The sequence below is a fragment of the Cyprinodon variegatus genome, unplaced genomic scaffold (genome assembly GCF_000732505.1).
Source record: "Cyprinodon variegatus isolate N-32 unplaced genomic scaffold, C_variegatus-1.0 Scaffold640, whole genome shotgun sequence".
NCBI classification, from domain to species: domain Eukaryota; kingdom Metazoa; phylum Chordata; class Actinopteri; order Cyprinodontiformes; family Cyprinodontidae; genus Cyprinodon; species Cyprinodon variegatus.
In genome coordinates, this window is record NW_015151093.1 from 5,886 (window position 1) to 31,131 (window position 25,246).

The 25,246-nt window shown below is 37.7% G+C and overlaps 1 protein-coding gene across 1 annotated transcript in view; it reads right to left on the reverse strand.

The window, feature by feature from the left end:
- Positions 1-10,165: 10,165 nt before the first annotated feature.
- Positions 10,166-25,246, reverse strand: part of mei1 (meiotic double-stranded break formation protein 1) — a 120,686-nt gene continuing 105,605 nt past the window's right edge. The window contains exons 28-32 of the mRNA XM_015393411.1: positions 18,588-18,669; positions 17,344-17,450; positions 16,479-16,610; positions 11,168-11,280; positions 10,166-10,438 (exon numbers count right to left, since the gene is read on the reverse strand). Coding sequence (XP_015248897.1) covers positions 10,384-10,438; positions 11,168-11,280; positions 16,479-16,610; positions 17,344-17,450; positions 18,588-18,669 — 489 coding nt within the window. The 3' untranslated portion in view covers positions 10,166-10,383. The remainder of the gene's footprint in view (positions 10,439-11,167; positions 11,281-16,478; positions 16,611-17,343; positions 17,451-18,587; positions 18,670-25,246) is intronic.

Consider the following 25,246-nt stretch of genomic DNA (forward strand, 5'->3'; position numbering starts at 1 on the left):
CATCGCATGAGAGCAGAACATAAATCGTGAGCTGTGAACTCACACTATACAGTGTGAGCAGTAGCAAGGTGCAACAATTGAAAAAAAGCACACAGTGTATGTACGGCTTAATACAGATGGTGGCAGCAGTAATATACTCAAGTGGAATATTCAAAACATTTACATTTTTCTTGTTTTTTGTGGTTAATTATACACATCAATATACTAACATCAAAGATGATAAATACAGAATTCATGCTCTTTTCAGAACTAAATTTTGTGTTACATGGGGTAAAGAAAAAATGTGTCTCTGCACATCACCTGGGAGTCTTCAGTGAAATCATAGATAAATAACAATTTTAATGATCAAATAATACATTTATGTAGATATTAATAATGTAAATATCAATTTTATGCAGAATGTTTATTAATACAAGTAGGTAATGACGATAGAAAAGATTTACACCCCAGATCTCAAAACTGAAATCATTTTATCCACTATACCTTTTATTTAGAAAGCACGGTGTCATGATTGGTTTAATATCAAACCCACATGCAGAACACAACGGAGGCTGGGTAAAAGTTTAAAGGAATAGTACACCCAAAACATGATTAGCCTTCATTTTCTACTCACCCCCATGCTGAACAACACTCTGGAGTACTTTTTTGATATCTCAAATGCATCTGGAGATCTGGGAGGCTTCTTGCTGTCTGCTGACATNTCTTCTAGAACAGACCTAATAGCAGAATCTACTCACCTAAACTCTCCAGCGGCAGCCATTGTTGTTGTCACCCAAGCGCGCTTTGGTCACGTGGTTGATAACGTTACTGTTGATCATCTGTCCATCATCATATAAAGCCCGCCCTGACAATTTGATTGGATCGCCAGAGAGTGGGCGATCATACTCGCGCTATTATGGAGCAATGCTAGACCAAATTTCCCGACCTCAAACGTTGTGGGCGGGACTAAGTTCGGAATGGCACCCAGGCTAGCTGTGGACGGCATGAGAGCCTAAACGGGCGCTGCAGGAGTTTATGTTTAAATGCTCTCACTGGTACGGTATTCTCGAAAAACACAGGAGGATGTAAGCCTCGAAACCAGTGGAAGGAGAGCAAGAGAGAAGAAACGCTTCGCACACACCAAAAGCAGCCGAGTTCCCCATCGAAAATGTTTCTTAACAACTGAATAGTGTTTCATGCAAAGATCGATTGAAAAAAAACAAGTATTTTATATCCAACTTTATAGCGCACATTTATCGCTCCTTTCTCTGTTTTCCTCCTTTCTGTTCTTAAAGTATTGAAATATTTGTGTGCGATAAGTCTGCATCTCGTTCATTCTGAATGGAGCAGTATGGGCGCCGTTTGCGCCAAGTTACAATAATTCGGAGATGTGGACAGTTCAGTGCGTCGAATACAAACCAAGTGTTAAGGCCACGGACATTCGGATATGACTGTCGATGATGTAATTGCCAGCGTTATTCTCCGTACTTTAAAACAGCTAGGCTAGCCTTTATACAAGCCGCCACTTTGGTGGCCCTTTTTTAAATATTTTTGGGGGCGGGATTATGTTTTCATGTGGGGTGAGCTACACTTTAAGTCACTATTAAGACAATTGATAGTAAAAATGTTTGGTGTGATTTTCTGTCATAATTTAGGACAGATGAGGTTTTACTATCCATCAGCTTTCAGCATCAAAAGACTTGAAACCCTCTTTAGCTCCTGATCATCAGTCAGTGGAAAGACTGTGGCTCAGAGGTATGAAACATGCAGAGCAGCTAGTTTTTCAGCAGGTCAACCTTTACACCGTTCACTGTCATCTAGCTGCCGTTCGTGTTTCATGTGACAGTGATATTGATGAAGTGCAGGATGGTGGGCGTTACATGGAAGCAGAGTAAGGGATTATTTTCTCACAGCGTTACAGAGTGTTGAAACGGCAAATAATAATATTGGAAATCAGCTTAGATTTTCCGTATTGGTGCATCTCTACTTAGTCAGCAGTTAAAAACTCTAATTTTACGCTAAAATTCTGCTTTTTTTAAACAAATGTCTTCAGAAACAAGTTTTCATTAATTAGCTGACAGCATCTTAAGCTCAATAAATATTATCTAAAGATCAAAAGACCTCAAGCTGTTCATGATAACGGGTCAATGAGGGTTTTTTTCTTACACTCATAACTTCTTGATTAAATAATTATCTATAAATAATGACGTATTTGAATATATAAAAATGTAACTTTTGTTTTATTCAGTGTAATGATGTCATTATCTCATGCTAAGATTAACCTTGTTTGCTTTTAATTGTAATTATATTGCCTCATTATATCCAGACAAGGTCAGGATACTTTTAGTAATGATAAAAGTTTGTTTAGGTAATTAAATAGACTCACTGTTCTGTAATAATAGTTTTATGGTAATGATTTCATTTTCTCTTCATGATGTCGATCAGCTTCATTTTTTATAGCCATATTTTTTTTTAAACAGATACATTTAATTTGTTCTCTCATTATAAAGGAACAAATTTCTAAATTCTTGCTTTGATGAAGGTTTAAAATCTCATTATTTCCAGATAACGACCTCCTTTTGGTGTAAAGCTTTAATTCAATCATCATGAAAAGCAGTGATATCGATCTTTCTGTGAAGGAAGCAGAGATAACAGCTGGGTTATTTCATTATCTTCATATTAGATCACAGGTTTATTTTTTGCCCTTCAAATTGATTCGTATCTCCTACCTCTATATGCTGAGCAGAGTTTCATTACCTTATTAACTCATCACTCAATAATAGGATATTGAATTATTTCCGAATCAGATTTTGCCATGAATTTGACTACATTTATGCTTTTTTTCACCATAATAGATTTGTTTGTTAAAATTATATATATATCAAGATACTTTCATTGGAGTAACAACGAAGCTCACTCTGTTTTTACAGTAATTATTGTTATCAAATCATTTGAAAACATAAAATTGTTCAATGTTTGCTTGTGAACTACATTATCTAATATTATATTACTCAGTTGTAATCGTAACATAGATTTTCAACTACTGATAGTAGCTTAATTTGACATTAAATCCAAGATTATTTGGATGTCCTCCATGTGTTGGTATTCAATATAAATGTGTGAGATTAAACCTGTGCAACAGGTTATTGCACAGGGTATTAAATAGTTATTAAATGCAATAACTATTAAATACTCTGTGCAATAACCTGTTACTTTATTTTTGAAATAAATATCCATCTATATAAATACTCATGTAAATACCCTGTGCAATAACTGTATAATAATCCTGCTATAAGAATGAAAAAAAGCTGTTATAAGTGTGTATATGTTTTATATATTGCATGAATATTTTTCTTTCTTTGGCACATTCTTCACCTTTGACTATTTGAGCTGAAATAATGAGTAAATATTTTCATTGTGATATCAATAAAGTCAATCAATCAATCTGTTAATAGTTTTATTATCTCATTGTTTTAATTTGTTTAATTTTTTTGTTTGTTTTTAGATATGAACATTTTAGCTTTTGAAACGGTTTTAATATCTAATTATTTTAACAGGCATGTCCAAAGTTCATTGTCGAGGGCCGCTGCCCTGCAGTTTCTAGACGTTTCCTACTTCAACACAGCTGATTTCCATTCATAGCTGATTAACAGGCTTTTGCTGGACTGCAATCATTAGAATCAGCTGTGTTGAAGCAGAGAAACCGCTGAAACGTGCAGGACAGCGGCCCTAAAGGACAGACTTTGGACATGTCTGCTTTAATATAGCTAAATGTTATGCCAATTATCTAATTTATTAAACCTCAAATTCTTCAAATGCAATGTTAATTCTTTTTATTAACTCAAATTTTAAGACAGCGATGCTTCTAGCTGATTAAAGCTACGATCATCCACTGTTGAACAAGGGAATCTTGTTATAGATTACACCCAAATATCATGACTGTGAAAAAAATATTTTTCAAAAGTATAGTCAGCTTATAAAGTAAAAGCAAACATCCAGGTTTATCACAGCAAGTAGAGCAGTTCTCTTTTAAAATGACCCAAAAATCAGTCTAAAAAGACTTAATTTAATTTAAAAGTCCAATTTCATTGTATGAAACACAGAACTCTCTTTTTTTATGCTTTTACATAAAAAACCCATTTAGAAAATGGGAAACAAAGCTTCATACTTCGTCACACTTGTTGAAGCCGTGTGGGAACCTTGGTAATGTGTGTCAAAAACCTGTCAGTCCATCAGTGCGACGACAAATTAGTCCGACATTAATAAGAAGTGTAAGCAGGACATTAAAGCAACGTCAATCATTTCTAATGCGGCACGGGCAGCACAGAAAGAGTATAAATGCAGCCATTAGCTGTTAGCAGGAAACTCTAATTACACAGGATGATAGTTTTATGATGGCCAAGTCATCAGAATATCTATTGGTGGGGTTACTGGATCTGCCCAGATCAAAAATGAAGATTTTTGATGAACCACACACTGTGGATGTTAGACTTGAATTGCTTCTTGAAGGTGATTCATTTTAAGTCTTCAGTCTGAAATGTGAGCCTGACCTCCATGAACAGACAGGACAGCTGCTGCTGTTAACTGGGTGCAGTTCGAATCTTCCATATTCATGCACTGCATCCAGGATTAGATTATTTCCTTGCAGCTAATCTGTTGTTCAGCATCCAGGTGAGCTTGTTTTAGATTTGCTCTGAAGTTGGCAGGGTGTTCTGTCCGCGTGGAAACCCTACAGGGAGCCCAGAGCTTTGCTGAAGTCATGTAAACCCACATAAATCTCCAGGCTGTAGGTTTTCTTCTCTGCCAACAAAAACCTCCAAGGGCTGAAAGGCTGAAGTTAGGAGATTCAAGAGTCCTGCTTTGTCAATTAAGCACAATCAGCCTGCAAACATGCTTCAGTTTAATGGAAAGGCTGCACAATATCCAACATATGCATTTTGGTACATCACAGAGGTATGCTGTAAGATCCATCTGACCCTTAAGGTGGCTGCAGCTCTGGGGAGGATGGAAAAAGCAAGATGCTCATCAGACAGACAGCTGGATGTGCAGCAGGAGAAGATCCCAGTTTCCCTCAGGCAGCACGCCTGCTGTGCCAGGCTTCAGGTTCAAGGACTGACACTTCATCTTTCTCTCTCTATGGCATCTGAAACGCCTCATCTCTGCCATCAATCACGCAAAGGCAAATCCACGGACATGCGTAATGATCATGTGTTAATAAACAGTGTCACGCGGACCATTAATTAAGACTGCTTAATTAATGATAGTCCCCTTTGTGACCTGGGTTTCGTGCAACTATAACAGCAAATATTCAGGAGTTTTGAATTTTAGGAACAGATTTGCAGATTAGGAAAAAATAAAAGTGATACATTTCTATCAGAAATAGCTCGTCAGACTCCGGACGTTAGAGGTTTACTCACCGTGTTGTAGCGAAGCACAGCAGCGATTAGCGGGCAGCGTTTGGATCCACGGCGGAGCAGTTTAATCTCTTCACATTCGCTCAAAACGTCAAAAGAGTCGCGGAGGAAGACGGGACGTGCGGTCCGCTCGATCCTCAGGTGACAGAAGTGGAGGCGGGTCATTTACATGCGGCGCTCGACGCTCCACTCCACCAGCGCCACGATCGCACCGGCTGGCTTGACTTGGACGAATGACAGCAGGCGGGCGCTGAGCGCGAGGAGGAGGAGGAGGTGGTTTCCACACGGCGGACTTACACAGACGCACCGGCAGAGGCTCCTAGTTCCCCCCTCCTTTTTTTTCTTCCAAACGAGTTAAATTATTAGTTGAATAAAAGTAAATAAGGGAAAAACATTTAAAGTACAGAACTGCTATGTTAGTTCAAGTCAGCATAAAACCTGCTGCACTTTGTTCCGACTGTTTTCAAGTTACTTTGCCACTTAGATTCAAGTGACTCGCTGGAACCTCACCCCTCAAATTTTTTTATTATTATATTTTATATGATTAACGAACATAAATTTACAGGTGCATTTGTGCAGGACGGAAGTAGAATATTAGAAATTTTCAGCAAACAAACACCTGTGTGCAGTGTATCAGGGGCGGAGCTAGATGGGGGGCCAGGGGTGGCCATGGCCACCCCTACCATTTTTTTTCTTCTCTCCTCTAAATCCAGGCGTACACTGTGCGATTTTCAGGGCGATTTTCCAGTTGCACGAGAATGTTTCGATCGGGCCGACTTTCAGCCTGATTGTACGTCATGTAGTGTACAGGGGGTTACGAGGGGTGATCAGCCTCTCACGACCACCTCCTGATCAGAAATCGTGAGGTCGGGAGAAAACCGACCGTCGAGGGCAAATCACTCAGTGCGCAAACAAGGATTCTTCTGTTAACACAGCAGCATGGCAGGGATGCAATGAGTGAAATGGAGTTCCTTCTGTAATTGACAGACCGTAGTAGCCATGTTTGCTCAGCCATGTCTTTTTTCCAAATAAGTCATCGCCTTTTCTTTTTAGGGCTTTCAGCAAAAAATTGAACAGATTGGCAAGGCAGCGCGTTTATCTCTAGAGAGCTTAATATTCCTCTTCTATTAGTTTGGCTTCCAGATAGACGAGTCAGAGCAGCTCCATCTCACTGCGGAGCTGAGTCCGACGTTGTTTTTAGTCGTACAGTGTGAGCAGGTAGATCGCTTGAGAGCTGAACATAAATCGTGAGCTGTGAACTCATGCTGTATGACTAAACCCTGTGGTTTAGTCATACAGTGTGAGCAGTAGCTGCGTGCAACAATTGAAAAAAATCGTAGTGTATGCCCAGCTTAATACAGATGGTGGCATCAATAATATACTCAAGTGGAATATTCAAAACATTTACATTTTTTGTAGTTGATTATACACATCAATATACTAACATCAAAGATGATAAATACAGATTTCATTCTCTTTTCAGAACTAGATTTTGTGTTACATGGGGTAAAGAGAAAATGTGTCTCTGCACATCATCTGGGAACCTTCTGTGAAATCATAGATTAATAACAATTTTAATTATCAAATAATCAATTTATGTAGATATTAGTACATGTAAATATCAATTTTATGCAGAATGTTTATTGATACAAGTAGGTAATGATGATGGAAAAGATTTACACCCCAGATCTCAAAACTGAAAGAATTTTATCCACTATACCTTTTATTTAGAAAGCACGGATGTTTAAATATATGGGTCTATTTGTTAGCAAAGGCTGTAGGAAAGTATAGTTTGTATTTATTTAGAAAATATGGATGCTTTGCTTGTTAATTTTCCTGTTGGAACAGTGTAGATTGACCCTGAGGTTCTGGTGCCTATCCACTATTGACCACCCCTCAGTTTACATTGGTTATTGCATGGCCACCCTTTTAAAATTGTTCTTGATATGCCTCTGATTTTATTCGGCTTTACTCTGCAAAAAATCGTATACAATAAACTGAATAAATTCATCTGTTTTATGTGAAACATAAAAAAAAAAACCCAGCCAGGGATAATTGTCTGGAGACTGATCAAATAGAAATGGGAGGAAATAATTGGACATTTTGGCAAATGCAATCAACTGCATTAACATACTCATTGGGTCCTGTTGTTTGGTCTCACAATATTATTAGTCCTACATTTGTTTACAAGGCCTGCCCTCAGGTAAAGAAGTCACACAACCTCCAGATTTTTGCTTGAGCATGATCCCCTCGATTTACTGGACTGGATTTATCTGATTGAAGTAGGTAAAAGGCTTTGCATATTTTTCTGTGTTTATTACAGTGTCTGCAACATGTAAATATGTAGTTATTGTGGAAAATATGCCCTGCATTTTATCTAGAGCTTGTTTTGTAATTGTTGCAATATTACAACATTGTGTGAATGTGGTAAACAACCCTGTTTTTGTGGGGAATGTCTTGAGAAACCTTTTACCAATATAACTTTGAACCACACATACTTTACACATTTTAGCCCTTAGCCTTATATTGGATTATATAAATATTATTGTTTTAAACCTAATATACAAAGATATATTGCCATATCTAATAATTTTAATTACTTATAAGGATTTCTAACCACCTTCAACGCTCGGTATTTTTCCCTTATCGCAGAAAGCATGGCTTTGTAACATGTCTACAGCACTTCTGCCCTTTGTCTTGGCTATTGATAAGAAATGTTCCTACAACATCTGAATGGTTGAAACATTTTTTGTGTTTTTCTATATTTGTGTTTTAACTTGAAATGGTTTTTTTAATCATCATTTGGTGGTGGTAGAGTCATGATGTGGGGAAGTTGATGCGGAGTTAATGAGAAGCTGGATGCATGAGCAATCCTTGGAGAAAATCTTTTAAGAGCTAAAAACACTTTGAACAAAATAATAATAATAATAATAAAAACAGCCAGATGTGAGAGAGGATGGTTCAGTAAAAGCATATTCATGTTGTAATGGTCAAGTCAAAGTCCAATTTTTTTTTAAATTACTTTTCTTTTATGTTAGCTTAAAATGTTATGCTTCAATTTACTTTTTCCTTTTTCCTTAAGTTTTTTTTTCCTCGTTAGCTTTTATCTCTAATAATTGATTGTTTTAGTCTTTCCTTAGCCTTTAATTAGTTTAGCCATTTGGGTCTTGCTGTATTAGTTAATTTTTCATTTAGTTTGTGCTTTAGTCATTTTTCTTTATTTAATATTAGAGCAGGTTCTATCATGCCAGGTTTCTCTTTTTAAGATCTCTGGTAGTTTTAGTTTAGTTATGATTTGTTTGTCTTTTCTGTAAATAGTCAGACCATGTACAGATGCCTTGTTTTTATTATTGCCACTTCTTCTTTAGTTTACATGTGATTAGTCTTTCTTCAGCCCATCTGCATAACCACATTTTTCAAAAAGTAAATGGATTTCCATCAGTTTCACGGGTATAAATTACTTTGCATTACACTAAATCAATAATCCTGCATTTGACACAGTTCAGCATGATTTACTTCATCAGAAACGCAAAAAGACGAGAAGCATCTACAATTACCCTGATCAAAGACAACCTGACAAACAGAGGGGTTAATTGTCCAATCAGGTAGTCAGCAGTGTAGGAGCACCACAGGGACCGTTACTCTCACCATTTCTTTTTACTCTGTCACTTCACCCTTTCAACATGGTCACATAATGAAACCTTCTTCCTCCATATTTTAGAATCTAATAGACCTCTTTGGACCAGCAGAGTAAGAATTTCTGGAGTTGGTGGTAAATGCATGGAAACATTCACCCCTCTAGATTAAATCCTACATCAGAGAACCATGAATATGTATGATCGGGTCTGTGTTATATCTGTTGCCTAACAACAACATTTAGCTTAGCTCTGGTGTATAATAGGAGCTCAGACTGTTGTAAAGCGGCGCTGTAGGTCATGACTTGTTCAGCAACGGATCCGACCCTCTCATTACCTCTCATTACTACATGGCTGAGCTTTTGAAAAGGGCAGCAGGACCAAATGCTGTATATTGCCCAGGAAAATACTTTAATACATCTCAAATTATGCTAATAGGTGGGTAAAGAGTTTCTGCTTTAGAACAACTGCGGATGCTTTTAAAAACAATAATTTTTCACAAAATGAAATCTTGAGCATCCTCTTCATCAGATTGTCAACAGCTTCTTTTTTTAGATGCTTCTCCTTCCTGCTGAAAGCCATCAGCTTCTACAACCTGTTGATAAAAAATCCATATAATAAGAGTTACAACAATATATAATTTCCCTTCAGGGTTAATTAATAAAGTAAGAAGTGGATCATAAACTGAATTGATTTGTCACAAATCCAGTAAAATACATTACAGTTGTGATGTGATGGTTGAATCAATTACTGTTCATTAGTAGAGAGAGAAGCAATATTTAGATAAAAATAATACGTCCATAATATTCATCCCTAGCTGGGAAGTTGGAGGGGTGTGAATACTTTTCAAGGCACTTTATTTACACGCCAATCTTCTTTCTCAGCAAGAAGAGTCATGAATAGGCACAGTAGATGTGCACAGTTCAAGAGGATGACGTTTAAGGGAAAAAAGGTGTCTTATTAGTCAGTCATAAACAACAGCAGTGGAGGTTTCATGGTAAAGTGAACATTTTATTTTTCCTCTAACACCGAAACAACCCACCACCAGAAAAAAATAAATAAATACAAGAAATGTTTTAGAAATCTATCACCAAGGACATTTTTGTTCAACAATGACATTTCTTGCTCTCTCAGGAGCGACACTAACATCTGTTCTTTTCGGCAATAGAGACCTTCCCCTCTGCACAGTCAATGTCAGATCTGCATTTTCTTTTCTTCAACAGGAGCTCAAATACAAACCTTCATCACAGTTCACCGAGCTGCTGTTACACAAACCAGGTGCGAAGAGGAGCAGAGGCAGAGAACACAGGAAAGAGATTCAGAAATTAAAATAAAGTAAAGGGAAAAATGACGGATTAGCCTGTTATCAGATAGAACTGAGACATGCAGAGGGAAACATCTCCAAAATGTCTGAAGACACCAGTTAAAGATCAATACGACCATTTGCGTGTGAATAATGTAACAAACATTTAAACAAAGAACAGCTTTCTACATAATGACTCATAATTACATTGTTATAACTTATTAAAGAGGTAATAGCAAATCATTTGCCTTCTCTTATTATGGGCCAGCTTGCTTTAGTGTATCTATATTTAGATGTTTCAACACACTATTATAGATCTTGATTAAGTTAAACATTCAGATTCATTTCACAAAGTGAAAGTCATGAATTATACACACAAAGAACAAACTACTTAAAGCCTCTACTTTAGATTTCTAAGGCTTCAAATAATTAACTCTGTGTGTACTTTATCCAAATAAAATATGAGTTTCATTGTTTCAAATCAGGGATCTAAAAATACAAAAAACTTTTTCATAATCTAACTATTTGAGATGTACCTGCAAAAAGATAAAATGAGATGGAGATAGTAACAATATAATTCAGACTGTGATATTAAAGCTTTTATAAAGAAAGAGCAGCTTTACCTTTAGGTACTGACTGGCTGCACAGCATGGGCTGCTATGTCAAACAAAAATACAAAAAAAGAATAATAATCTAGAAAAATCTGTAAAATGGCAGTTCAGGGTTTGAAGTGCAGCATTTGTAACTGTTAGTTTTGCTGTTAAAGAGCTGATAAGCAGCTCGTTTTGGGGGTTATTTATCAGGCTGTGTTTTTTTTCACTTTAGGTAAAGGATACAAAACTCTTGTCTGACTTGTGGTGCAGTTCTCAGCTTGTGATTCAAGGGACTCCATCACTTTTCTCACTCTCAGCTCGTGCTCCTCCGTAGGTATGGGTACGCTGATCTGGATCTAAGAGGACGATATGATTTTTACGCTCAGAGACACTTTAAACATCACTAGTGACATCAACATCCTATACAAGAGTTTTGAAATGATTTGCAAGAAGGAAACAGAGTTAAAATGTAACAGCGTCCAACTGTATTTGAGCCGTCAAACATCAAAAACAGTGAAGAAAAAAAAAACAGAACTTCTTAAATTAAACTGATATGGTAATCAGATCCTTTAATCATTTCCTGTATTTTGTGAAAGAAAAAAACAAACTTCAGCATCTTTTTAACAGAATTTTATGAAATTCCATTAAGACCTCCTGGATCAATGAGTAGAAAGTACACAAAAGTGCAAGATAAGCCAAACCAAACTGACAGGTAGACCAAGGACTGTGGCAACCAGGTTGTTGGCAACTCTGGAGGAGCATCAGACATCTGCAGCTCAGGTGAGGCAGCCTGGTTAAGCCCGGCGTATACTGCGATTTAATTCAATCGTTGCACGCATCTGCTGCTCATACTGTACGACTAAACGCAGGGTTTAGTCGCACAATGTGAGCAGCAGCTCACGATTTATTTTCGGCCCGATGCTCTGATGCGATCTGCTTACACTGTGTGACTAAAAACCACGTCGGACTCAGCTCCGCAGCGAGATGGAGCTGCTCTGACTCGTCTATCCGGAAGCCAAACAAATAGAAGGGGGATATTAAGCTCACTACAGTGAACCACACTGCCTTGGTAATTTTGATCAATTTTGTGCTGAAAGTCCTAAAAAGAAAAGGCGACGTATTTGGAAAAAGGACGTGGCTGAGCAGGCGTTGCTGCTGTGGTCCGTCAATTTTACAGATGGAGCTGCATTTAACTCATTGCATCCCTGCCATGCTGCTGCGTTTACATCTGAGAGGAGGAATAAAAAGAAGAATCCTTCTTTGCGCACTGAGCGATTTGCCCACGACAGTCGGGGGAAAATCAAACATGTTTGATATTCTACGGACCTCACAATTCCTGATCAGGAGGTGGTCGTGAGAGGCTGATCGCCGCTCGTAACCCCCTGTACACTACACGACTCACAACGCACAATCAGGCTGAAAGTAGGCCCGATCAAAATTTACTCGCACGACTGGAAAATCGCCCCGAAAATCGCACAGTGTATGCCGAGCTTTACAGGACAGCTATCAGGCTTTATCTAGAAAGCTGTCCTTTGTGAAAGAGTAACAGGAAGAAGACCTATTTGCTTTTTGCTGCACAATAAGAAGTTTTTCTGCTCAGATCTGGACCCCAAATTTTGTTTCTCTTTCCGATATGATAAATGCCATAAGTGATGGAAAAACTAACACCGCAGAGCACCGCAAACAACCCTCCCGAATCATAGAGGAAAACCTGTGAGAGGCTGCAAAAGATCTGAGACTGTTCATCTTCTAGGAGGATAAAAACATACAACCAAAGCTACAATAAATGGCTTAGAGGGTTCTAAACTCTGGTACTCTCAGTCCTGCTCCTTTTTGATCTGTCTCTGCTTCCACACACCTGAACTTAATGGCTGAATTTCCTCCTCAGGCTGTAGTCAAGTTCTCCAGAGTCCTGCTAATGACCTGAATATTTGACTCAGGTGGGTTGAAGGAGTGACACACATAAAAGATTCAGGACAATGGACCTTGAAGACTGCAATGAAGGAATTCTGGTTTAGATGATATGCAAGACTGGTCTAGTCAAAGTCTGGACAAAATTAATGGGCAAAACTGATCTTTTCCATCCATACAAAAAGTAAGTAGCTTAAATTGCAGCATGAAATATGGATGAAAAGCTCAGGTGGGTGTAAATACGTTTAAACAGCTCTGTATCACCAAATTGTAAATTTAAACACGACTTAGAATAAGCTTCGATATCCAAAAAGCAGCAGCTGTAGCAAACTGCCTTCTGTTTACACAATGGTGAAAACAAAACTGCTGCTTCTGAACATCACTTAGAACAACCGCCTGCCTTCCCACACTGTCTCCATGCATTAAATATTAAACCTTCAGATAAAACAAACGCTGATTATTCCATCATAGGTCAGCTGCAATAAAACATTAAAACAGCCTTTATGTAACAAGTTGTTTTTGTTTTTTTTATACAACTCTAAAAGAGAATAGTGTGAGAAAAAGATCTTTGGTTTGATTTTCAAAACAACCATGAGGTAATAAGCAACAATGAAACAAAAACGAGAGCGACAATCTAGCAAAGGAAAATATCATACGTCTGGAAAGCTTGTAATCTGACGAACCAAACGTGCAGCCAAACACGAGGCGTCATCATTGGCGACCGATCAAACTGGGCCATTAATCATACAGAAACGCAGACACATTTTCCAGTCAAAAGAGGTTAAGTTAAGACTGCAAAACAACAGAGTACTCAAAGCAAGCACGAGCATGGACCCAACAAAACAATGACTTGCTACCACACCGATCATAAGTGCATGCATCAAACTGTGAGGCTTAATGTGTGTCACTTTTAACTAATGGAGATGGTAGCAGAGGGAAAAAAAAGAATCAAGCTGTGCTGAGAAAGCAAATATTAGATCGATTTAAGTCTTTAGAAATACACACGTGTTTCTAAAGGCACACACAGAATACACACAGCGCAGGCAAGCTGACACATTTGCATGCAATCACATAGTTCATGATTCATTGGAGCACTGGGAGCTGCAGTGTGTGCCATCATCATGCCATCATTCTGTCAGTCCTCTATCTTTGAGCTCTTAGCAGAATGTTAAGTGCAGTTCTGGTCATGTCTGTAATGCAAGATTCAATCTGACATCACCATGGTTCCTTCTGTTTTTTCTAATGTCCCAGACGGGCTCATTGTAAAACTGACAAGGGTAACAACAGGGGTGCTGTTTAGATGGGAAATTTTTAGTAGGGATAATCTGAGTGACTCGGCCTACAGCGCTCACTGTGGAGGACGTTTGTGTCAGAACTGGGATCACAACAGAGCAGGGGAAATTATTGAGCACATTCAGCTTTGGAACTAACAGAGGAAAATGACACAGTAATTTTTTTCCATCTATTTTCATTTGCTCTATATTTGTCCAAATTTTTCTAAATGTCAAGCTTTAGTTCTAACTAGAGATGCAGTAGTGACCAGATTTGTCTAATTTTATTCTTGATCGGATCTCATTAGTGACTGTCCCTAAAAGACTAAGGATAAAGGTTTAAAGCTGCTGTGTGCAGTCCCATGTCGTCACTCCCTGCTCATTTTGCTGCACCAAAATCAAGGTATGTGGAGTTACACATGCAGCAGCTCCAATTACTGGATGTTGCTGCACCTGAGAGGAGAACCTTATGTTTCTGGCTCTCCCAGTGGGTAACTGCCAGATTCTTGAAAGCCATCTGTGTGAGTAGAACCTCCATGGTTCCTGGTTTTGACCTCCTGATATGTCGACCTCCCGATATGCCTGTTTTGTCCTGCTTGCCTTGCCCCTGTTGGATACTCCTGTTGGCTTCTCATCTCAGGATATCATCCTCCTGCCCTGCCTCTTGACCAAGTTCGTCTTCCTCTGTCCTTCTGGAAACCTCTCTCGTTAGTGTGACTCTCGCCTAGATCTGTGTTTTTCCTCTTTTCTAGCCTTTCTGGACTGTTTCCCTTTGGGTGAACACCAACCTGACTACGGAATCCCCACTAGCCTTTGCCCTGTATAGCAATGTCAGGATCCAGATCAGTCAATTAGTGACCCGAACCATGTAAATGGAGCCACTGGGGTCAATCATCAGAGCCAGTCTTGGCTACTATAGCTGCTTTCCTCCCCACAGGGATTCCAGTTCCAGTTAATTCCTGTTCCAGCAACACCTGTTTATTTATTAATAATCTGTTTTATAACACTTGTTGAATTATCAGGTATCCAGATTCTGTCCAGATATCACATGATTATTATAACCTTTTAGCAACATGTTCAGTAATAATTGCGTTTTGCATCGGCCCAGTCAGATTCCAGACTTAAAACTGATAGAGAATTAAAGCTACAGTGTGTAACTTTTAGCGACATCTAGCAGTCAGACTGCAGCAACATGAACATCTCCCCCCCCAACAGTACGGCGAGCGTTACGGGACAAAATGTCTTCCACGACGTCCGCATCACCTACCTTCTCAAGTGATGAGGTTTGTTTACATAGATAATTTTACAGATAGTATTTCATTAGTCTGTGTAGGGTATAGATTTCATGTAGACTTAAGATAATAAATATACCAGTTATTTTTTCTACATCTTTGTGACGTTTTGGCGATCTCGCAATCACTAGTTTGTTGGCTCTGCGCTGCCGTAGTGCAAAGATGTCTGCCTCCATGGCTGCGAGACCCGCTCCTATGTAATTATAAATAACGAATTCTAAGGCAACGCAAATATTAAGGTTAAGAGGCTGAGCTCGTAGATGATGATAAATAACATAGTTATGTATAATATATTACATTTCTGACTGTATATCCCTGTAATCATTACACACTGTAGCTTTAAGGAGAGCTAAGGCCTGGGGTAATAAGAAACAGCTCTGTAACTTTGGATGTTTTTTTTTTTTTTAATAAGTACTTTTAGCCTACTCAAATTCAATTTATTACAATGTCAGATATATTTCTAACTTAAACACAGAGAACAAAAAAAATATATATCATTTTCAGTTCCCAACAACTTCAAATTGAAAATCACCCAAGATAAACCCATGACTGGTATTTACATCTTGGTGTCTTTGTGTATTGCAACAAATTCCAGTTTATAACACACATCTATGTGGCAGAAATAAAGCCTGATAAGAACATAACCCTCTATTTATTTTTAATAAGCATAAGCCTAACTTTTATATTTCAGGTGGCTCTTTTTTTTTTTTTAAATAATTTACTTTTTGAAATGTTTGCATTGTTATTAACAGGGACATTATAAAAAGCTGAGAACCTGGCTCACGCTGCTCAGGTAATTACTGCCCCATTGTGATAACTCAGTTTTGCAATTAGATTGCAAGAAACATTAAAGTGTAATCACAGACCTCAGATTGGTTTTGATCTTTCGGTAAATCTGTGCTCATAAATTATGTGCAACACCCAGAGGCCATAAATTACATCTTTCTGCTGGCCAGCAACATAGCAGGGTGCTTGTAGAGAACGTTCCACAACAAGAAAGCTGCTGCCTATGGCTCCATCTGTATGGCTCCATTTTTTATTGTAGAAGGCAGGCAGTTGTCAGGATCCACACAAACTCACCTGTGAAAGAAGCAACCTCAGTGCCCGTTCTGCCTCCTGGCTGAGCTCCTTTATCCCTCTCCTCTCCAAGGTATCAATCACACGGAGCAGGTCCGGCTCCCACTGGACAGCTGTGTTGCTGTACTGCAAAAACTGTAAACAAGGCTCATGATCAAAAATAGATTAAAAAAAATAAAAAACAAACAGAAAACCTTCAACATGAATAGTAAGAAAATGAATTTAGAGTGTTAAGAATTTAAATCAAGGTAGAATTTTTCAACTAATTGGGTGTACATATGGCGCTTATTGTAGATTAATGTGTAAGAGGTGTAGTTATTGCCTTGAGAATACTGTCAGACACTGCGCTCTAAACAGGAGTCTTGTTTATTTTGCCTTTAAAACCCTGAAGGTCGTCATCCCGAGCAGTAGACTGACTGTGGCACCATAAGGATGACACTACATGGCTGAACACCTAAACAGTCCTGCTTGTTGTCACTTTTACACAACACTGCAATATATTTACCCTAGATAGTAAACAAAAACAGGATGGGTAAATATAAGCTTTCCGGACTTCTTGTTACACTCATCTGGCCTAGTCTCAAATCACAGCTACCCTGGCACTCTTTTAATTTCCCTATCAAATTGATTTAAACATTGAAGACATCTTATGTGATAGAGTGTTTCATGACTAGAGATAACTAGTAATTCCCAACCAACAATTGTTTCATTAAATATTCAAATTTCTACTGCTCTCAACAGCTACTTAACTGGTGATGGTAACACTTTTATATCATATTTTAACTTCCAATATAAGGGATTTATTACTCCTCAGGCCAGGTCAGATTTTGTTCAAAATGAGGCTAAATGTGTGTGTGGTTTGTCTTACGAGCGTGATGAGTGTGAGAAGAGCGGGGTGCAGGAGGTCATTTTCTCCTGAGCCGAGCTTGCAGTCCAGGAGGAATCGGGACCAAGGCTGACACACTGCATGCTCAGCTGACCGAAACAGGACACAGACAGAAAATTCACAAGATCAGGATTAAACACAAGCAGCAAAATGTTGAAAAAGCTGTAAAACAACAAGAAAAACAAACTGCATGTAAAACATAGAAGCAGGTTGACCTGAATGGAGTAACTTCTGTGTGTCTAAATCTTTTTAATGCATGCACTAATTGTCGTGCAAAGACTCTTTAAACGTACGTTTCCTGATCAGGAGTTCATTTAGCTCTTCGACTGGTACCAAGTCATTCCTTTGACTTGGGTCTGTTAGAAAATGGATGAATCTGTAAGGTTCAGGACTGTAGCTCTGGAGCTGGACATCCATCTTTTAACCCAGGGTTTATTAATCCAACTGACTGAATGTTTTAGGTGTTTCCTTTCCCCATTTAAATAAATGGGTGATTAACAGACTTTCACAGCACTTGAAGGTTGCTGAGAAATGAGGCAATCATCTAAGTATGCTTTCTGGAGATTAATCTAAAACAAAGGACGGTAGCTCCTGTGCACCTAGTTTTGGAAACCGTTTTCTCACAAATATTATTTTCCTTGGAAGAAGACAGTTTGGCTCGGCCTGATGATCTCAGTGGACAAGGATCCCAAACATAAAGCTGGTTTGGTTTGGATGAAGGACCAAATTTGACAAGCTAAATTATATCCCAGGCCTAGATGTGAAGCTGCTACAGCAGTTATAAACTATACCTAAATATTAGGTAGGGGGGCGAATGACAAAACATCTGGCCGAAATTAAGCTGCACGCTTGTTGATTGGCTGAAGTGCAGCAAGCGAAGGGTCAAAGCATCAAATAATACTAAGACTCTATGTCTATATTGTGGTCTACAGGGAAAAATTTAAACAGCAGATTTGAGAAAATCCACAGTTAATTAAAACTGGTCCATAAACCCTCAGCAGTGGTTTGTTTCATAACTTCGATTCCAAGAAAGAAAAGTTCAAACAGATGCCTCTAAGCCCAAAGCAAATATGTGCTTTATGTCCACCAAGCCTGAAACTTCTCCCCAGGACTTGTTCAAGTGTCTATCCCTATCTGAAAGGTAAAAGCGTAGTTTTTCTATTATGTGTCATTGAAGAATTTATGATCACATCACCTGCATTCGCTCTTTATGTTTTTTTTCATACCTGAAGCTGGATTCTTTCTTTTTAGAAAGCCCAACAAGGAGCTTAGACAGCTGACTGAGGTTCTGAACAGCAGCTCGTGTTTCTGAGAAGGAAGAAACCCAGATGGGACATAGGAGAATCAGAAAACACAAAAACGGAGTCATTCATCTGTTAAGAGATCATTTTCTTTGGAGAACTTTCAAAAGCGCATGAACTTTTTCACATTCACAAGAAGCTTTAGTGTATTTATTGGGATGTTATGTGAAATACGAACGAAAAAAGTAACATAACTGTGAAGAGGAAAAAAGTTTCTAAAAAATGTTTTAGATACCCTGACAAATTTGTTATTTGTAAATACTCCTTCATTCTGCTTTGCAGTTTAACTTGCTAGAGCTCATCTACATATGAACATTAAGTTTAAAGCCACATAGCTGAGTCTGGACTTTTATCATTCGCACTAATGAATCTGCTTTAATCTGGACAATTGTTTCTTTGGTTGTGATAATCAGGCTGGAAGCCTCAAATAGACTTTCTTGAATAATTATCCCAAAGGTATCCATCCTTCCAGCAAGCATGACCATTGTCCTTGGCCCCGGTGATGCTGCCAGCACCATATTTAGAGCAGCACTCTGACCATGGATGACTCATATTTCCCTAAACCAATCACGCAAACATTGCACGTCTTTTAAGGTGAAGTTTTTTGTCCAACTTTCCCAATCACTCTTATCCTTTTATTTTCTTGGAATTTCCTTCTCCCTGTATGTTTTCCTGTCACACACAGCACTTTGAACGGTCTTGATACTGTAATGTGCTATATAAATAGATTTGCCTTGCCTGTGCTAAAATAAACACAAAGAATGTTTTAGTGTGTTGGTTGTGATTGTTTCTGAACATCTGGAATACGTCGTATTATCTAAGTGATTAGAGGAAATATTGCTTTCCATGATTAAACACAGGCTTAAAGACCACTGACTGCAATTGTGTGTTTTGTCACCAATGAAAAAAAAATGTGTCACATTGACATACACATGCACAGATGGATCAGTTTGACATAATGAGAATTTCGCCAGTCTCATTTAAGCCTGCAACTAATGATTATTTTGCTACTTTCAACTCATCTTTCAATTAATCCATTAATAATCAAATAAGAAACAGAGATTAATAGGACACTCTTTTACACAACTTGGACTGAGTGAAGCTAAAACTCCAGAGTTCTGGATGGAAAATCTTTATAGAAAATAAGCTTTTTCATCTTAAAAGGGACAAAAATATGTTATTTATTGGTAAAGTTTTGGCTTAATTAGCTATCTGGCTGGGTTGGCATTTACTTCTCTCCAAGAAGGGATTCCTATTGAGAGTGGTGGCCTTAAAACTGTCAGTTTTCTGCTACATTAATACAGAATAATAAACACACTAAGTTTGTAGCCTTATTGGGTAAAATACATTTAAGTTAAAGTAGGAATATTTTGATTGGCATCAAGTTGTTGACATGAAAAACTGGAGTCTGGGAATGTGGAAACATTAAAAAATGTCCTACAAGCGTATTACAAATCTTTCATAAACCCAAAAAAAAAGTTTCCACAGTTTTATATGGAAACTACAGGTTAGGAGTGACTATTGTCAGTAAAATTTCTTTCACACATTATTGTCACAATGCAGCTTCTGTTCTGATGATTCTTTAACGCAAAAGATAACATACAAGGGAGTCAGGAGTGCTCACTCTGTATGCTCGTATGTCATCTTGACAAGTATTAGAAAGTAAGGTGACAATGACGAATTGCAAACCGTGATGGCCTGATATGTCTTCAGCAGTTACATTCGTCATTGGATTGCTGTGATAAGCTGTCGAGGAGACACAAAGGTATGAGTTATTCAGTCTTTCATTTTCTGCTATCTCTCTGAAGATGATTTGAGCTCAGACCTGATGAAAACAAATAGATCAGACATTGGCGAGTTTCTAAACATAAGAAAACAAACAAATAAGGATTGAAATTAAATCCTTAAAGTATGAAATTTAATTGGACTCTGGAGCTTAGTTGTCAGTTTTGTTTTAATGGTGAAAAAAACAAGATAAAACGGTTTAAAACAAAGCTTAGGGAAACGATTGAAGGCATGTTTTACACCAAGGCTTCTCCTTCACCTCATGAGGTGAACCCTTCTGAAGTAAACGGCTAAGCTATCATTTTACACAGCAAAAAATGTAGCTTTTGTGAATTAAGATTTTGCACAAAAAAAAAATCTATTTTGTCAAAGAAATAGCAGAAATATTAAGTCTGTTTGTAAGAGCTCACCTGGGAGTTAGTAGCAAAGAAAGCAACAAAGGCAGAAACTCACAGAGGGACAGAGATGGATTCAGACACAAAAGGGACAACAAGATGACATGGGTGACAGTGATTGAGCTAGGTTTTAATAATGCATGTAATCCCCCCACAAAAAAAAAACAACTTAGACACTGAGCTTGGCATGGAGTCCAAAAATACAGAAGTAGGCCAGGCTGATGTATAAGACAACAATGGAGCTATACCCTAAGCTACAGTCAGAAATAAAGAAAGAAGGGGATGGGATGGGCAGAGTCAGAGAGGGAAAAATGTGTAAAATGGAGAAGAAAGGAGCTCTGGAGTTTTCCCTCTGCAGCTGAACCAGTAAAATCAAGGGTTAAGAGAGCAAAATACCAGAGGAGTGACTTGGGAACTGTTCCTCATATCAGCTTCAGAACAGCAGGCCACAGAGCACTGAACCATAGCACTTTAGTTTTTCTTTACACATGGGGGTGGAGATGGACCAAAGGTTGATATGCTGCAGCACACAGGAGGTGTTACTAACGACATACAGGCCTTGTAAAGGTATTTGAACGGCTAGAAAATCAAAAAAACATAATGTACATTTCCAGCCTCTGTCCTCTAGAATATTTTTTCCTTCTTCTGAGCAGTAGCTCTTGTGGATAAGTCTAACCACAGATTCTATCATAAACATGGTTCTACCTAAACCATCCCATTATACAGTAGCTCTGGCTTTTGACCTTTACTTTAGTGCTTTTACTTCAGATGTTATAACTTAGGCTGCAGTTGACTTACAAACTGAAGCCATGCCATTATACTTATGTTTAAATTGAATTTTTATTATTCACTCTATTAATGTGGTCACTGCTGAATCAGTTACTTCTACTGGAATAATCAGAGTGAAGGCAGATGCCCACAAAGGAACAACCCATTTACTTATGTTTTTATGTATAAAATAAAATGTGAATAGTTCTTCTTTCATGACACAATTATGTGCTATATTGTCTTTGTCTGTAAAATAAAAATGTCTTTGTTGTAAATATAATATTGTAATTGTAATATGATTAAACTTGGAGGTATAAATTTGATATCAGTGCTAAATATTGTGATGGTGAGTCAGTTTTTATTACTTTCTTGTTTCACATGTGTGCTTCTAGCCGTTTCCTGTTTAAGTTCTGCTGACTGTGTCAGGTAGCGGCATCTAAGATTAGTATCTTAAAGCTCCAGTTTAGGGCTTAACAACTGTCTGACATTATTTGAGCAAAAATTTAGAATATCATGGCTAACCATTTTCGTCGCATCTTCTCCATGGCCATTTTCAGACTATAATTTTTATGATGTCAGCATTATTCTAAAAAAATAACAATATTATGGAACTCTTTTCAACCCCAGGCTAACATTTATTGAGAAATGTTGTGGATTTCAATGATTAGTGCATATTTGCTATAGGTAATAAGTACCTCCATGTTCCCTTCATTTTTAAACAGGCTGATATATAACCCATCCTTCTGAAACTCAGATTAAACTCCTCTCTGTTAAATAATAGAGGTTTTTTTTCTAAATGCCCTTTGCTTGAATTTGTGGAACAGTTTTTGGCTTGGATACTATCTTATAAGCAACAATTATTTTCTTTGATATGAGGGTTACCACAAGGCTAAGTTTTGGGCCCACGTTATTTGTTCCTATACAGTCAGTCAGTAGGACAGGCTACACCTGAATTTTTCATAAGGTTCCTTGACAATTTTAAAAAAAAATATTAAAAATAAAAAGTGAAAGTAGAAAACTAAAGTAATTAATGTGACTTTCAACTAATCAATGTCTCTTAAAGCAAAAACATAACAATAGCTCAAAATCATTTTTATGATGTATGAAATATTTACAAATTAAGGTTTGTACCAAAAAAATAAGTGGAGATGATGCTTTCCCCTCGCTACTAATACTAGGGCACAATTTTTACATTAATTAATAAAGAAAAAAAAAAGGCTCTTGAATTCCTTCAGTTGGTCCAAAACAATGAAATAGTTAAACTCAAGGGACCTCTGGGTATAGAGAGCAGCTGACGGATCACAGTTACCCGGCTAACTTTCAGAAAAACTATAGGTCAAGCAAACCCTCCTCTTTGCTTCGATAAGCTTTGAAGATAATATGCCACCAAAAGACATTTACTCCTTGAGCCCAGAGGGTTTTACGGGCAATTTTCACCTGAAATTACATATGTGATTAAATCAAGTATAACCTGGAAATCTAGAAAAAAAATATTTGTATGATAAGGACTCGGTGAAAATGCAACCGAACTTCTATTATGTCTGTACCTTTATTTATCACAAGCTAAAGTATGCAGAATCTATTCTTTCAAAACACTCTGACCATATGGTATGAAGCACATGCTTTCTTGGATGACACCTCCTAACTGTCGATGGAGAAATGAAATGAAATTTAACTCCTGGGAGACGTGAAATGGGATTGAAACTCTAGATGTAGAGAGGATTAAGCAAAATAAAAGATCTCTATGATGAAGGTGCAATGATGGCATTTATAAAATTAAAAGATAAATCTAATCTACCTTGGTAACATTATTTCAAGTACCTTCAACTAAGAAGTTTTATATACTCTCAAATTAAAACCTACTTTAGAACCCCATTATCTACAATAGAACGTATCATGATAAACCACGCAAAGGTCATATATCGGTCCTTTATATTGTACTTATAGCATGTTTTAAAGAATGCTCTCTCTTACCCATCAGTGTGGGAAAATGATTAATTATTAATTAAGCGTAAGTGTTGAGGAGTTGGAGAGGACATGCTTTCTTGCCCAAACTCAATCTACACAAGATACAAACTTCTAATGTTCTGTTCTTACATTCTGGACTATTTGCTTCTGTTTAAAAGTGTAGTGGAGGATTTTCATGAATTTTTGAAAATACCTGCCCTCTATTTAAAAAAAAAAATGCACATGCACAACCCTGTACCCGCTCCCAAGAGGGAATGCCTATTTAATGCGTGCAAGAGCAGGCACAAGCCAATTTCTCCTCGTACACGCTGTTTAAAAGTTGCTGTTGTCATAGCTCATATAAACTTGCTGTGTCTGAACGTCCGCCCTAACCCCCAAATCCCTCAGTCACTATATAGAGCGGGGACTATATAGTGGACCGTTCGGACAGATGATCACTGCTTTTTGCTCCCAGTTGGTCGCATAACTCCACCCTCCACTGCACGGTACCTGCCTAGTGTCATTTCCTTTCCATATCAACTGCTCCATATCAACCAATTAGTCCTCCCATTGTTTCTGTTTCCCATATATACACCTCCTGTTCAGTTACTCATTGCTGGATTCTGGTCATTTCTTTGGATTATTCCTCCCTAGAGTCTCCTAGTTTTTGTTAGGTTCATGAGTTTCTGTTGTTCAGTTCTGGACTATGAATTCTATATCTTTACTTCATTATATTGGGCAAGAAATAGTCTTAGCCTCTTCAGCTCCGCATTTGGGTCCACAACAAAATCCATCAACCTTGACATTTACAGTATAAATGGTTGCTGAGGACTTACATCACACCTGTTAAACTACACCACTTTAATCCCAATATACCTGAACCCTGTTGCAAATGCATGGAAGAATGTGATCTACTGTTGCATTGTATGTGGAGTTGTTGAAAACTAAATATATTCTGGAATGAGGTACTTGATTTAATTTCAAAACTGATAGGAAGGTTGGTCCCAAAATATGTTTAGTGCACATATACCCAGAAGACTTCCCACTGACTGTAAATGAGCATAAATAAATTACATTTTGTCTATTGCAAGCTGAGCATGCGATTGGCTTAAACTGTAAGGAGACTCAGGGACCCACCACTGGTCAATGGAATCAAAGTTGGCCTTTTATTTGACACTGGAAAAATGGACTTAGATGGTAAAAGGAAAGGTTGATGACTTTTACAGTGTGTGGTCTTCTCTCCTTAGCCTTTGTGAATACAAACACTTGGATCTAGATAGGGATAGATGCCACCACCTTTTATGACCTTTGAATGGGTCATTGCTAGTTCCATGGCTAGAATATTAACATTGTGCATTAGAGATAAAAAGATGACCGAATTATAGATTTGTGATACAATAGATTTGCATCTGTGTTCATTGTCTTTTATTGAAAGCGTTGTATATATTCACATAACTTTAACATTACTTTCCTGCAGGTCTGTCTATTTATGATGGGGGACAAAAGGGATGTGTTTTTATGTTTTGTTTTCTTTTGAGTATTATGCTGTTATGTACATTAAATTGAAAAAAAAAACAAAAAAAAAAACAACAAGTTAACTTTATGCCTTTGAAGTTTTTACCATTTTATTTAACAATAATAATTCTTAAATCCTGAAGTTAACTTCTGGGCCCTACACAGTGAAGGTCC